Source organism: Typha latifolia, chromosome 3, assembly GCF_019914945.1.
Source record: "Typha latifolia isolate L0001 chromosome 3, TyphaL0001v2, whole genome shotgun sequence".
In the NCBI taxonomy this organism is placed as follows: domain Eukaryota; kingdom Viridiplantae; phylum Streptophyta; class Magnoliopsida; order Poales; family Typhaceae; genus Typha; species Typha latifolia.
Window position 1 is genome coordinate 11,804,874 of NC_133088.1, and position 16,099 is coordinate 11,820,972.

General features: G+C 42.8%; 2 protein-coding genes across 2 annotated transcripts; both read left to right on the plus strand.

Annotated features, from left to right (window-relative positions):
• Positions 1–664: 664 nt before the first annotated feature.
• LOC140783989 (uncharacterized) lies at positions 665–1,537 on the plus strand. The gene has a single exon (XM_073131167.1). It carries the CDS (start codon positions 665–667, stop codon positions 1,535–1,537), a length of 873 nt encoding a protein of 290 aa, XP_072987268.1.
• Positions 1,538–7,852: 6,315 nt separating this feature from the next.
• LOC140783414 (DNA repair protein RAD5B-like) lies at positions 7,853–14,928 on the plus strand. The gene is made up of 18 exons (XM_073130306.1): positions 7,853–9,031; positions 9,171–9,304; positions 9,472–9,607; positions 9,752–9,805; positions 10,145–10,294; positions 10,424–10,575; positions 10,669–10,753; positions 11,073–11,264; positions 11,584–11,727; positions 11,824–11,979; positions 12,166–12,233; positions 12,462–12,584; positions 12,745–12,844; positions 13,353–13,465; positions 13,576–14,149; positions 14,266–14,337; positions 14,420–14,518; positions 14,614–14,928. The coding sequence occupies exons 1-18, from the start codon at positions 7,925–7,927 to the stop codon at positions 14,734–14,736; spliced, it is 3,582 nt and encodes a 1,193-aa protein (XP_072986407.1). The 5' UTR covers positions 7,853–7,924; the 3' UTR covers positions 14,737–14,928.
• Positions 14,929–16,099: the final 1,171 nt, after the last annotated feature.

Consider the following 16,099-nt stretch of genomic DNA (forward strand, 5'->3'; position numbering starts at 1 on the left):
ACGCTAGGCCAATCACGTCCGAAGGAGATGCATTTAAAGAGCGAGATGTGGGGCCCGGCCGAAGGAAGCACCCTATTAGAGCGAATCTGAACTCAGTACGGGAGGATGAACCCGCAGTCGACACCATGGAGGAACAATCAATGCCAGAAGGGATGGAACTGGACGGCAGAGAGGGAACCCAGACACGTGCCGGAGAAGAGATTGGAAGAACGGCTGTTGTCCAAGGGATTACGGTACGGCTCGGCTCGGGAGACCGACGGACGCAACGGTCGGCCTACGTCAAAACCTCCAAACGGCCTGGAGGACCGAGCTCGAACTCCAGCGACTACCCACCTCAGCTCGTCCAAGATGGACTTGCCTCTGCCGGCTTCGCCCCTCCCTCCGTGCAACAAACAAGCCCGCCGGGAAAACACGAGGAAACAGTGGCCAGAGTCAAGCGATGCCTGCTGCTAGCGGACCGAGAGGAGAAGGACATGGAAATAGAGGAACGGCACTTACAGGTGGCGCTGGTGGCAAACCAAGGAAATGAAGCCTAAGGAGAGATGGAGATAGAGCTGACGCTGGCAAACGAGAACACAAACGGTGGTGGAGCGGTCAGGCCCACCTCCAAGAGGGGACGGACTCATTGACCGTCGGCCGGCAAACCATACTTCAAGGTTTACCAATGTTAAAAACCTTAGTGTGGAATTGCAGAGGTGCCCGCAAGAAAGAGGCACTCGACCGCTGCAGAGTTATGATTCGTGATCATAATCTGGATATGCTGGTGTTGCTCGAAACACACACAAGCTGGATCGAAGCTGAGCAGGTGGCTAAAAAGATTGGCAGAGGCCGGGCGTGGTTTGCCATTCCAGCGCAAGGCCGAGCAGGAGGCATCCTGGTCATATGGAACAAGGAGCTAGGGTGGGTTGATGTGGCAACGGTATCAAGGTATGCTGCCCACCTTACGATCACCCTTACGACCGGACAAACCTGGATCTGGACCACCGTGTATGCTAGCACCGCTCTGGAAGGGCAGCAGGAACTCTGGGAGGAGCTGAAAAACATAGCATCCATCAACATGCCGTGGGCGATCATGGGAGACTTCAACGCGTTCCTGTCTGTACAGGAGAAGAGAAGCAGCGGGGTGGTCACCCTAGGGCCTAAAGGGAAGGCCTTTGCGCGGTTTGTGGACGAGACGGGGCTGTGCGACCTTGGCTACGAGGGTATTCCATACACCTGGTGTAACAACCAACAAGGCTCGCGACGCATCTGGATCCGGCTCGACAGAGCCCTGGCCAACACTGAATGGGTCAGTGATCATCCGGAGTGCAAAGTCCAGCACCTAGACCGGGGTGCTTCGGATCATGCGCCGCTGCTCCTCATGGTGCCGGCAGGAACGACGAGGAGCAAGCGACCATTCCGGTTCGAGCTCCTCTGGATGGAGTATGAGGAGTGCCAGCACATCATCCAAGACTCCTGGAAGCGGCGAGCCGGCGGCAACCCAATGCAAGCTTTCTCTCACAGACTGAGTGAGTTGAGGAGAAGCCTGAGCAACTAGAATCGCGCGACAATGGGGAGCGTGGAGAGACGGCTAAAGGACACAAACCAGAAGCTGGCTGACCTCGAGGAGCTAGACGCCAACGGCATGCTGCCGGAGGCGGGCCAGCAGAGCCTGAGGAGCTTCTACAACTACAAGATAGCCCTAAACAGGCAACTCAACATCAAATGGCTGCAAAGATCCCGATTAAGGTGGACGGAGGAAGGTGACAGAAACACGAAATTCTTCCATATCTCGGCTACCTTGCGACGCCGTCGCAACATGATTACAGGCATCCAGAGTGACGATGGGTGCTGGGTTCAGGAGCAGGCCGAAGTGATCCACTGTTTCAAATCCTTCTACCAACGGCTCTGGGGAGAAGCGGAAGAGGCAGACCCCCGAAGGATGGAATGGCCAACACTCCCTACCATTTCGACAGAGGAAGCGTCAGACCTAGTGAGGCCGGTGACGGCGGAGGAAATTAAGGAAGCGGCGTGGAGCCTGCCGAGAGGGAAGGCCCCCGACCCGGACGGAATGCAAGCCGAAGTATACATCAAGTACTGGAACACCATGGGTGAAGACCTCTGCCGAGCCGTCGGCCACTTCTTCATCAGTGAGGCCATGCCAAAAGCATGGGGTGATACCTTCATAACATTAATCCCGAAGAAGGAGCACCCCCTCAAGGTGGCGGACTATCGACCGATTGCACTCTGTAATGTCATTTACAAGGTTATAGCGAAGGTCATGGTAAATAGACTTAAGGTGGTGCTGGCCAAAATTATCGGCCCGGAGCAGGCGGCGTTTGTGGCCGACCGAAGCCTAGAAGACAACACGTTGGCTGCCTAGGAGGTGGCACACTCCATGGCCACGGACAAAAGCGGACAACCCATTATGATGATCAAAATGGACATGGAGAAGGCTTATGATAGGGTCAGTTGGCCGGCTGTGGTGGGCGCGCTCCGGCGGATGGGTTTCCCAACTCGGTGGTGCAACTGGGTGCAGGCGTGCATAGCGTCCCCCAGGTTCGCCTTGCTGATAAACGGGTGCCCGACCACCTGGATCACCCCCAGGAGTGGCCTGCGACAAGGCGATCCGATATCCCCCTACCTCTTCATCATCGTCACGCAAGTGCTATCGGGTCTCATCAACGAGCAGGCGGCGCGAGGCCTTCTGCGAGGTTTTCGGGTCAGAGATGTGCAGCTGTCTCACCTGCTCTATGCAGATGATCTGCTGCTCATGTTGGAAGCCTCGCCGGAGAACGCCAACTGCATCCTCGAGAGCCTGAGCCAATATGAGATCATCACAAACCAGAGGGTGAACTACAACAAGTCGGAGCTGTATCTGTCCAATAGGATCGGAGCTGAAGAAGGCAGCCAGCTTAGTGTTCAGCTAGGGCTGAAGGCGGCTGGCATGCCGTTCAAATACCTCGGGGTGCTCATCTCGGGGAGGCGTGTGAAGGTGAAAGAGCATCAGGAGCTGGTGGAGAGGATTGGTAAGAGGCTAGCGGGCTGGAAAGGGACGCTCCTCTCCCAGGCTGGCAAGCTTACCCTGATCAAGGCGGCACTGCTAGCGATCCCGTCTTACTGGCTAGGCAGCACGTGGGTGCCGGATGGGGTACTGGAGGAGATAGAAAAAAAAGCCCGGCACTTCCTGTGGAAAAACCAGGATGGCCACGGCCTTCACCTGATGAACTGGGCGCAGGTGATGCAGGCCAAGCACCAGGGTGGTCTCGGAATCCGGCGACTTAGAGAAGCCAGAACTGCCCACCTGGGTAAGCTGGTGTTCAAAATGCTTAACAGGGAGCAGGCGCCATGGATTAACATAATGCAGGCCAAATACGGGAGACTGCACCCGTGGGAGATGACGAAGACCCACCAACCATCCTGGATGTGGCGAGCTCTCACCAAAACAGCTTCTCAGTTAAGAATGGGATGCCGAGTGATGATAGGGAACGGTAAAGGCACTCGCGCCGCTTTCGATCCATGGCTGCATGAGGTCCCGTGGTCCAGACTGCCAAGGGTCCTGGCACCTAGGCTAATGGAAGAAAACCTGAGTGTGGCAGACCTCACCTGTGAACACCAAAGGAATCCGAGGAGTTTGGTCAGAGAGGCAGGAATGGAGCTGGCCTTCGAGATCGCAACCTTCCCCATGGGTGCCGCCACCAGTGAGGACAGATGGATCTGGTGGCCGCACCCAAGGGGGACGCCTTCGGTTAAGGCGATATACCAGTCCCTGCTTCCTCAGAGTGACCAACTCTGGGCAGGGTGGAGTAACCTCTGGCGCCTGCAGGTGGCTCCGAGGATCAGAGTATTCTGCTGGAAACTCCTGTGGGGTAGGCTCCCAACGCGAGCGTACCTCCACTACCTTCACGTTGGCCCCGAGGAGCCTTGTGCCATGTGCGGTCTGTTCAGTGAGACGAGCGAGCACCTCCTGTTCTCGTGCAGATACAGCAGGGAGGTTTGGAAAACCCTGGGCACCAAAGAGAGGCTGGAGACTGCGGAGATCGATCAAGAATGGATCACGAAAGCGTGGAACGCAAGCGCGGAGGAGGATGGACGGGCCAAAGGGTTAATAGCATGCACGCTGTGGTCACTGTGGAAGAGCATAAACGGAGTTGTGTTTAGAGGAAAGCGGTCGCCGGAGCTAGCCGTGGTCCGGGCCGCGGTCGAAATGGCGGAGGAGTACCGGTGCGTAAACAAAAAGAAGAACCCGAAGCCAAGAAAGATAAGGAAGCCCTGGGAACCGCCGGAGACGGGTTGGAGCAAAGCCAACACCGACGGAGCGCTGAAAGCAGGCGCGTCCCAAGGCGGAGCAGCGGCCATATTTCGAAATGCCGACGGTGAGTTTCTACAGGCGGGATGGGAGCCGTGCCCGGGTACCTCGGCGCTCCAAACGGAACTCTGGGCCATTAGACTGGCGTTGAAGATGGCGAGAAGAGGCTCTCGACTCGAGATAGAGTCGGACTGCACCGAGGCCATTAGATGCATGCAGCAGCCGAAGCTCGGGCCATGGCGCGTCCGTAACCCGGCGCGCGAATGTGCGGAGCTCGCCAATGGCGTTGGTGAGGTCCGATTATCCCACGTGGGGAGAGAAGCCAACTCGATCGCTGACTGGGCAGCAGCGAGGGCCAGTGTGGCATCGGGTTACTGCCAAGTGGAGCGTCTAAGCAACGCTCCACCGGAACTATGTAAGCTTTTAACTGCCGACACTGACACGTGGCGGCAAAATTCAATAAATAGCTGACCTCAGCTCTTTGCACTCAAAAAAAAAAACACTTGATATAACTAAGGGCTTTGGTGTGATCGGTAGAAATAGGGGTGGCAATCAGGTTAGGTTAAATGGGTTCGAGTTTGATAAGATTCGAATCGTGTTAAATTTGGGTCGGGTCAACTTCACCTAACACAAATACGATCCGATTAATAAACGGGTTACATTTAGTAGACACGAACACGACCCAATTATTAAACAGGTAATATGACAAGACCCATCTAATTCATTTAATAAATGGATTGTGTTAACACGATACGTTAATACGACTCGCCTAACCCGTTTAATAAATGGGTGATGTTAACACTACATATTAACATGACCCGTCTAACATGTTTAATAAATAAGTCGTATTAACACGACATGATAACACGAATAACAAAGTATTATTAACCCTATATAAAATTTAATATTTATTAATTCAAACAAAATAATCTCTTTTTATTTGAAAAAATATACAATTCTAAATATTTAACCATAAATTCAATTCAACACAAATCTATATAATAATTCAACTACCTAGCATTCAACATTAAGTAAATAAATTTAAGTACTAATTTTAATTTCAACTTACAACTTACAAATCTAACAATCTCATGACAATTACAATATAATTTCAAGTTCATAATATATTACAAACTACAAATAGTTAAAAAAACAAAAATAAAAAAGAACGTTAATTAAGATACAGAATATAGAGAGATAAATAAAGCATCTATTATACATGATAAATCAAGTGGAATATAAGATAACAAGGAAATTAGGATATGTTTTCGTTTTCAAGTAAAAATAGCTAGTTGTCCGTGGAGTTAACATGTAGCAAGAAATGCAAGTAAAGGCCCAATTTAAACACAACACAGTATGTAATATACTCTTTGTGTACATTTGACTATATGTACATGCAAACATCACCTTTCTTTCCTCACCTTCTTGGAAATGAATTTAGTAGAATGAAGTGTGGGAAATCATAATGCACCATTTATTTATTCAAATCTCATTTCAAAACTGTCACTGCAAAATAACTATGCACAAGACTCTCTAGTTATATCTAAATCGATGTATACTAGAATTGAAAGCATGCACTTAAAAATGGCATCAGAAACTAGTATTTACATTAGGCTGCATGGTTTTTGTCTATTTTCAACAAGAAAAGCTTGACTATTTTTTATTCTAGCAACTCTATTACTATGCTGATTGTTATATGTAAATACCCAAAAACTTGCACCCACCAATTTTGTTGTCCATTTTATTTCAAAAGAAGCTCCTAAAGAAATACCTAAAAACAAAAAACAAGTTCACCAAACCAATAAGAATATTCAACACAAATCTAATAAGCAGTAGATGTATAAGAAATTTGAGGACAAAAACAAAGAAAAAACTTAATATGTTATATTATACATGTTTCATGTATACATCGTCTATATATCTAGATGCCATAAAAGCACGCACACTAAACTAAACTAAATAAATGGATTGACATTCAAGATAGGCAGCTTGTGGGTTTAGAAATTCTAAACATTGAACAAAAACGTTCCACAAGATAGGAATATAGAGTATCAACATCAAATTGGAAGTTATACTTCGCATTTAGGCCTTATTTTGTAATATACATAAGAGTATAAAGCTATAGCTAAACTAGCAAAACTACTTTCCATTAAACATTTGCTAAAGCACCCAACGATAGGGTTCTAAGCTCCAAATCTGAAATAATACAAGTAATTACAAATAAAAGATGATTTAGATTCTTAGACCTTGCATGAGGAAATCCGACAAGTGATGACAACATGAGGAGTGAGGTAATCCAACAAGCAATGATAGTGTAAGGAGTGAGGAGATCCGAAGAGCGACGACGATGTGAGGAGATCCAACAACGTGAGGAGATTCAATGGGCAATTCAGGCTATCGGTGTGGGGAAATGGGGGCGGCAAGTGATCTGAGGCAAACGGTTTGGAGAAGATGGTGGAGAATGGAGATAGGGCTTTCGAGAGGCAAGAGGATAATTGTGGCCTTTGTGGCAAGAGGCGAGAGGTGAGAGATGATAGGCGGTGGAGATGGGTGAGGTAGTGGACATGGGTGAGGCGATTGGGACTAGGTGGATCAGTGTGAGGACGAGGTTGTGTGAGAGGTAGGGTTAGATTTAGAATTTAGTTTATATAGTAAGAATTGGTGGGTTGGTGTGACTCGTATACTTAAACGGGTTAAAATGGGTCAGCTATATAAACTTGAACATGACCCGATTATTAATTATGTTAGACAGATTGACCCATTTATGATCCGAACCCAATTACACTAAACCCAAGTCCAATTAAGAGGCAAATTATCATGTCGAGTTATCAGGTCAGGTCAAGATTTGCCACCCCTAGGTAGAGATAGTCAGACTGATGTGGTCAACATCTCTGCTAAGCCCACCTTAGTGAGCTCGGTTTGAAACAATAGACCCTTGTCCTATTGAAGGTTCTTACATCGGCAGCCTAACTTAACATTACTCTTATTATCGCCGAAGGAGACTCCAGCGTAGTCATTAATAAACTTGAGATTTCTCGCTGGACAATTCAGAACATCGTTTCTGAGTGCAAATAATTATTATTGAATTTCAACTCCTTTTTTTATTCACGCCTATTGAAACTATAATAGGGTTGATCAATCCTCGAATTCCTCGGAACAATGATTGAGGGTTTATGCTCGTTTATGTCATTTTAATTAAAATCTAGCTAGCTTAGCTGCTCCCCTTTTAATAAAAAAAGAAAATAAAACAATGGGCCGTCATATGGACTGTCCAAAATTACTAGGCCGAATAAAGTATTGATTTGTAAATTGTGGATAAGAAGATTAAATAGCCTAATATTAATGCGTGATTATTACAAAGCACAGTAAATTTTAATTTTTACCGCTCTATCCTCCCAAAAATCCCCGCCAAAATTTCCAATATTTCACCTCGCCAGCCCATCCCCATCCCTTCGCGCCATAAACTGCGACTCCCAAGCTCAGCAGCCCCTTCCCCTCCGCATTCCCGCCAAATTTCCTCTCGGAAGTATTAAAACCGACGTAAACAAGGTCCCACACAAACCCTCCTCGTCTTCCGCCATCTAAGCTCGCGTCTCCAATCCATACCCTCTCTCGATCTCTCCCCACTCTTCCGCTATGCCGGCGACCTTCGAGGTCCCGGAGATGGCGATCCTCCTCGCCGAAGAGATCAAGAACATCCGATTGGTTCTTGGATCCAAAATCCCCGATCGAGACATCATCAAAGCCCTTTCTACATGCGGAAACAACCCGAATCGTGCGATCAACGTCCTCCTCGACTCGCCCGGGTTGCTCGACGCATCCGATCCGGTGAAGAAAGAGATGGGTTCTCGTGATCTGAAAGAGAACGATACCGTAAATGTTTCTGGTTCCATTGATAGTGTTAAGATGGAAAAACCCGAGGTGGGTTCTTTAAATAGTGATATTTTATTAAAAACCGAAGTTAAAAAGGAGGAACCTGACATGGGTTTGTATAAAGATGTTATGTTGTTTACTGAGGTAAAAGTGAGAAAGGAAGAAAGTGAGGTGCTTATTGAGAAAAACAACGTTTTGATGTCTGGGATCAAGGTAGAAAAGGAGGAACCTCATATGGATCCAGAGAAAAATACTATTTTGCTTGCGGAGGTAAAAGTTAAAAAGGAAGAAAGTGATGTTCATCTTGGGAATGATGGGTTTTTAATGCCTGAGATCAAAGTTAAAAAGGGGGAACCTGATATGGCTGAAGGAATTGTTATAAAGAAGAGCGAGGGTCAAGAAGAATGGGAAGAGTATGTCAGAAATAATTGCTTACCTAAAGAAGAGAAACCTGATATGGGTTCTAAAAAAGATGAGAATTTGAAGAGAAATCATATGCCGATGGACACAGAGGAATGCTCTGACGAGAGTTTCCCTGAACTGACGAAAGCCCATTTCTCCCCGTACCTTAATCCTCGCCCCATTTCTGCTATTAGGCCTAGTATGGTTGCAGACCGGAGACTTCAAGTCGTCGGCACAGCTGAGATTGGAGAGTTCCCGGAGGAGCCTGATTGGTTTCTTGTGGGGAAGACCTACATGAAGGGGCTATCGACGTGCCGTGGAAGGAGGTACCTTGATGCCGGTGAGATTGTTCATTTGTCCTTTCCATCCTCTGAAACAAAGAAATGGTACGGTGGTATGCGGGTGAGCGCAAAGGCAGCAGCTGCGGTGTCTGAGATAGTTCGCTTTTCAACAAAGCGAAGTGGAGAGGTTGGTTAGCAAATTATTACTTCTTGAATCTTCTGAAATGTTTGTAGTTTTGGTTTTAACATGATATCCATTTGTTGGCTGTTGTTATTAAGTTGTTGTTGATCTAGTCACTTGAATGGTTTATTCATGATCTTACCAGATTGGGAGGCTTCCCACTGAGTGGACTAGATGCCTTATTCCACTTGTGAATTCTACCAAGGTTAAGGTTCAAGCACAATGTGTATTTCCACAAGTAGAACTCAGATTATTGCAGGATATTGTGCTATATGTAAGGTAATAATTTAGTACACATGCTCTGTTTTGTTTTGATGCTTAAGATGACATTAACTTTAAACTTGCTTCCTTTCTCACCAAGTGAGACAAAGAGAGATATATATGTGGTTCATTTTTATGTGACGAGATGCTTTGGACTAATATTCATGTATTTTTCCTCTTTACAGCTTTTACATCCATAGTTCAATCTTCACAGAGGTAGACAAATCATCATGGAAACTCGTAAGTACTTCACAATTGGATTCTACTGTTCATCCTCTCCCAACGCTATTCAAATTACTGAAGATAAAACCATTTAAAAAGGTACTGGCTAAATATCTTTGTTATTCCTTTTACTTTCCCATCCAACGCAAGCTATTGTTGCTTTTATTAACATTAATATTATTATCACGATGACTTTGATGTTGGAGAGGTGGCTTCTTATGTGTTCGCACTTAATGTGACTAGGCTGATTTCACTCCAGAGGAGCTTGATTCCAGAAAGCGCTCGCTAAACCTAAATGTAAGCTCAACCCTTCTTATCTGGCTGCCTAGATTGTTTTATCTGATTCTGATATCTATCTATATCCATTTTCCTATAAGCTGCAATTCTTCACATGGAAGCAAGTTAAATTCCCTAGTCCCATTTTAGGTGAATTTGGTGCCTTCATCTTTTGCCTTGTCAAATTTTATTAATATGTATAATGGAAATTGATTATAGTATCTTTTATTTTGTGGAGAGATATTTGCACTTCTTTTTCATGACTGTCTCCAATTATCTAAATGAATGCAAGCCTTGGTAGCTTATAAGTATGCCAATGTAATGATCCTAAGTTTTTCTGTTTGATACTAAATGAATTAGGATGATGATGAGGAATCTACCCCAGTTGTTGGTCTTGCAAAGCGGCGAAAGGGTGGCAAAACTTATCCTGAACAAGACGAGGATGAACAAGCTATCTCAGAATCTTCTTTAAATAAGCTCGTTGGTGCTGCAGATATGTATGACTTGGAGGTGATATCAGAACAGCAGTCCCATTTCACATTTTATATTACTTGTTTACAGATATACTGTTAAATTTTTGTTCAGATAATTGTTAACAACTTAATAGGCAACATTTATTAATGTTCTTTTGTGATACAGGAACTAGAGCCACCCAGCACACTTGTTTGTGATCTACGACCCTACCAAAAACAGGCACTCTTCTGGATGTCTGAACTGGAGAAGGGGATTGATTTTGAGCAAGCAGGAAAAACTATTCATCCATGTTGGAATGCCTATAAAATTGTTGACAGGTATGCATAACAGCTTCTTAATTAGGAAAATGGTGTAAAAGTAACATTATGGTCACTGGTCATCAATCTAATGTTTTTTTTTATCCTGATCAGGAGAGCTTCTGCAGTATATGTGAATGTTTTCTCAGGTGAAGCTACAACAGAGTTTCCAACTGCTACACAGATGGCAAGAGGCGGGGTAAGTCTATCTGAGTGGTTTCATTTTCCTTTTCAGTAGAGTTATCTTTTTCTATAAGATTTGTTGAAGTCTTATATCACTGCATATCCTCTCCTTTGATATGTAGCAACTCATTTAGCAATCACTGCTTGTTAACACCTATTTGAACACATCTTAACGGAAATGTCTGGTTTCATATAAGTTGCGTAACTAACATTAAATACTTTGCTACTGACGGTAATTTTTTATATTGGTAATATGATGGTTTATCTGTTGAGATGCCAATCTTGTCAAATTGTAAATTTAAGTGTGATACTGATACTTTCTTTCTTCTTCCTAGATACTAGCAGATGCAATGGGTCTTGGGAAAACTGTCATGACAATTGCTTTGTTACTTGCAAATCCAAAGGGAGAAGCCTCAAATGACCCAGATATAGACTGTAAAGTACCAAAGGTCCCGAGAACCAAAATCTCCAGTGTAAGAGGAGGCACTCTTATTGTATGTCCAATGGCATTATTGGGCCAGTGGAAGGTAAGAATTATCTTGAATAAAATTACAATGATATTTTTCAGCATATAATATCATTTAGGCTTTTAAATTTTGCTACTACAAAATGTCGTATCTTTTACAAGGTGTCATTGTTATGCCCTTGTTCTCTTATTTGCTACATGTTACTCCAGGTCATATGTCATCCTGTGCTGGATTAACTTAAAACATTAGCTATCTATGTTTACCCTTTTTAAGGGCATCCTAGAATTTTCTAGTTAGCTAAGGTTACTTGAATAAGGAAACTTACTTTCTTCTGATATCTTTTCCTTCTAACATTGAGCACTTTAATAAAATTCCTCAGGATGAACTCGAAGCTCATTCAAAGCCTGGAGCACTTTCTGTCTTTGTACACTATGGTTGTGACAAAACTAATGATCTCAAAGTAATAGCTGAACATCATGTGGTCTTAACGACATATGGAGTCTTATCATCAGCTTATAAAGCTGTAAGACTTCTACCTGAAATTTTCTCCTTCTCTGTGTTATTTGTTTTTCCATATATTAAGATCATATCTGTTAATTATGTTGTACCCGTCTTACAGGATTCAGAGAAAGAAAGCATCTTTCACAAAATAGAATGGTATAGAGTGGTGCTAGATGAAGCGCATACTATCAAATCTTCAAAAAGCCGAGTTGCTCAATCAGCCTTTGCATTAAGTTCACATTGTAGGTGGTGCCTAACAGGCACTCCTCTGCAGGTGGGCATTCTTAAATTTTGTGCTTAATTTGCAAGGAATTTTAGCTAAGTTGCTTACTTTGGTCAATATATATAAAGCTTGTCTTGGAATGTTGGATATATTTGAAAGCTAGATCTATGAAACTATAAAGATGAAGCATATTAGCAATTCCTCAAGTTGGCTTATTGTCGTTCTGTATTCTTGCAGAATAATTTGGAGGATCTCTACAGTCTTCTTTGCTTCTTACATGTTGAGCCATGGTGCAATTGGGCTTGGTACGTATAGATTTGGTTCATTTTGCACAAATTGATGGAATTTTAAACTTTTTAAGGATTCATATGCTGTAATTCTACAATGACCATGCATTTCTATCTTCCTATTTTATTTTTCTTTCTAAAGCAACGATACTAACATTAGAGATACATTATAGAGTTGTGCTCAGCTATGGAACCTACAATTCTACCATAAATGAAAGATCTTATTTGTTAGTTGTGGTCCTTCAGGTGGCAAAAATTGATTCAGAAACCTTACGAAAATGGTGACGAAAGAGGGTTAAGGTTGGTTAAAGCTATCCTAAGGCCGTTGATGCTGAGGAGAACAAAGGACACAAAAGATAAAGAAGGAAGGTGAGTTTCATCTTTCTGCTCTCTTAGGCATAGCTACAGTGACAATCTTTAGGACAATGCTCTTGTGCTGAACTTCAAGCATTCCATGATTAATATTTTGTTACTTGTTGCATTCTTTTCTTTTATTGTATCTTTACCCCTAATGTACTCGTCATTTCAGGCCCATCCTTGTTCTCCCTCCAGCCAGTGTTCAAATTATTGAATGTGTACAATCTGAAGCTGAACGTGATTTCTATGAAGCTCTATTTAAGAAATCGAAGGTTAGATTTATTTATTGATTGAACTTATAAATTATTCAAAAATTAAGCGGAATATTATGTGCTCCGAATACATTCTAGCTACTTTTAATCCTTGCTAGGATCAGTAGGCATTGAGAAGGCTATATAAAGTGTCTGCTGGTCCAATGATCACTCTTGTTCTCCAATGCACTTCTCTTTTATCTGGTTTTCCTTGCATGATATAATCGGCTAATTAGGTGAACAGTCTTATTCTAAGTTTATCTCCTTAAAGCTTGCATGTCAGTGATACTGTCAGGTCTCAGCAAACTAGATGAATACGTTTTATCAATTTCTTTTTCTTGTTTTGAGTTCTAGAAGAGTTCTAATATAGCCATGGTTTGTAGCCCTTTTTTACGGATAAGTGAATGCGTTAAGTGGCATAAATAATTGATGCAATCTTTTGAAGTTGGATAAAACTTATACTACATGAAACTCATGAAGTATCTCCAATTCATACTGATGTTTTACATAATATACAAATGCATTGCAGGTTAAATTTGATCAGTTTGTCGCACAAGGTAAAGTTCTTCATAACTATGCCTCCATACTGGAGCTCCTCCTTCGATTAAGGCAGTGCTGCAACCACCCCTTTCTTGTTATGAGGTTTGTAAAAATATTCTTGTCACATATTCAATCTGTAATCATACATCTGTCTACTACAAGGATACCTGACCATTTCTTCTAATTCCTGTGTTTTGATGTTTATTATGCAGTCGAGGGGACACCCAAGAGTATGCCGACCTGAATAAACTTGCCCGTCACTTTCTTGATGGATCACAGAATAATCCTCAAAGATCACAGAGTTTTCCTACGAGAGCCTATGTCGAAGAGGTTGTTGAAGGCATCCGTCAGGGTGAGGTGACCGAGTGCCCGATCTGCCTTGAATCAGCATCTGATGACCCAGTTCTCACACCTTGTGCTCACCGAATGTGCCGAGAATGCCTCCTTTCTAGTTGGCGGTCTCCATCAGGAGGGCCCTGCCCAATTTGCCGGAATCCCCTGAGCCGAGCTGATCTCATCACCTGCCCGACTGATAGCCGTTTCCAGGTTGATGTCGAGAAGAACTGGAAGGAGTCATCCAAGGTCACCAAGCTTATTAAATGCCTGGAGAGCATTCAGAAGAGAGGGGAGAAGAGCATTGTCTTCAGCCAGTGGACTGCATTCTTGGATCTACTAGAGATTCCTCTAAAGAGGAAAAATATTGGGTTCTTGAGGTTTGATGGAAAGTTAAGTCAGAAACGGAGGGAGTGTGTTCTGAAAGAGTTCAGTCAGAGTGATGACAATTTGGTAAGAAAGTAGCCGTTACTCAACTACTTTTTAAAATGTAGTTGTGAAAAGGTGTGCTTCTTGCATATTTATATCCCTGCTTGCTTATAATTTTCTCATTCTGTGGTCAAAACCAGGTGATGTTAATGTCATTGAAGGCAGGAGGTGTGGGATTGAATCTGACTGCAGCTTCAAATGTCTTTCTGATGGTAATAGACTTTCTACTTCACCACCTGCAACTATTACTCCCTTGACTCTATAATAACTTTCTCAACTTTTCCTTTCTTGTAGGATCCATGGTGGAATCCTGCAGTTGAGGAGCAAGCAATCATGAGAATTCATCGGATTGGGCAGAAACGTCAAGTCCAAGTTAGGCGATTCATCGTCAAGGTATCGAAAAACTTCTCATATCCTAAAGCTGTTCCAATTTCTCTGCAATCTTCAACTTTTGGTGATTAATAGGGGAGTCTGAATTAATATTTCAGGACACAGTAGAGGAGAGAATGCAGCAAGTTCAAGCACGCAAGCAGAGGATGATCGCTGGCGCCCTCACCGACGAGGAAGTTCGAAGTGCTCGAATCGAGGAGCTCAAGATGCTATTTCGATGAGTATTCAGGATCAAGGAGGAGAGTATCAGTATATATATACCTCTTCAAATTTTGCATGAGATGGTGGACTTCCAATTCCAAATGGAGTGTGCATGACTCTTGCTATGCTCCACTATCTGATTTTGGTGGTAGCTTGTAAATTTTGTTTATAATATAAGCTATATAAAATATTTTCATCTCCATTTACTCGAATGTATATGTTTTTGGTTAGATCCTTCTATAGATTACACATTTTCCTTTTAAAATATTGAAAAATTCAATCTCTCAAGTCAGTAGAAATGGTTATCCTGAATGCTTAGTCATCAGAAATTCAATAACCAAACAACCATATATATAAATCCACTACTCCTACATGAGTTTGGGCCCAAACCCGGGTCGGATCCGGGTCAGGATCCGCACGATTACTTTGCAAATCCCGGACTCTCTCTCTCTCTCTCTGGGCCATCACAATTTCTTCGCCTACGAGTCAAATGGACGGTGGATGTTATCCGTCAGGTCTTGCCGAGGCCACGTGGTCAAACCCGAAAAGTGCCGCTCATTTCCTTCGTACGTATTAGGTCATAGTGACTACCAATAAAAACAAAATGGGATCCGTTCTAGCGTTTGACCAAACTAGTATATATATATATATATATATATATATATTTATTTATTTATTTATTTTCAAATAAAATTTAAATATGAGATTAGATGATTTAAAAAATACATGGAGAGTAAAAAAAATTACTAAAAAACTGAAAAGTGTGAAACTATTTCCATATAAGTTGGCTTTCGGTTCGGTAAATATAAATTACGTGTGATAAAAAAATTTGGCAGACTTACAGCGGTGGGTGTGATCTACCAGCAGCCGTCGATAAAGTGGGTGGTGGCACGTGGTTTAATAGCACCTTGTTTTATACGCATAAAGCAAAGTTTGCCACCTTTGCCCATTGCCCTTCTTACCATCAAAAGACTGCCGGAATACAATTAGCATAATAAATTGAGTTTTTGACCAAACTACCCAATTATATATATATTTTTTTATCAAAATAAATTGCCCTTCAAACTTATTGCTAAATAAGGTCAAATTTATTATAATTCTAATAAAAATATTGAACTGATTATTGTTTTTAAAAACACTGAGCAGTTCAATATTTTTTTTTGCCTTTACTACTAAAAGACTAAGTTAAAATATTTATATATATATATATATATATATAATATTGATCAGTTCAGCGTCTTTATTATAATAAATTAGACTTTATTTTATAATAAGTTTGAGGAATAATTTATTTGGATTAAAAAAATTTAGAACATGACTAATTTGATCAAAAATTATATAATAAATTAGTGTACTTTTGTAAGTGAATTGAAACATTCAAAG

Excerpts from the sequence above, each read along its gene's own strand:
- LOC140783989 (XM_073131167.1), top strand. The coding sequence starts at position 665 with ATGTTAAAAACCTTAGTGTGGAATTGCAGAGGTGCCCGCAAGAAAGAG.
- LOC140783414 (XM_073130306.1), top strand. The coding sequence starts at position 7,925 with ATGCCGGCGACCTTCGAGGTCCCGGAGATGGCGATCCTCCTCGCCGAA. Across the intron at positions 11,980-12,165 it reads TAACAGGCACTCCTCTGCAG|AATAATTTGGAGGATCTCTA; the intron begins GTGGGCATTCTT and ends GTATTCTTGCAG. Across the intron at positions 12,585-12,744 it reads ACAAAAGATAAAGAAGGAAG|GCCCATCCTTGTTCTCCCTC; the intron begins GTGAGTTTCATC and ends TCGTCATTTCAG.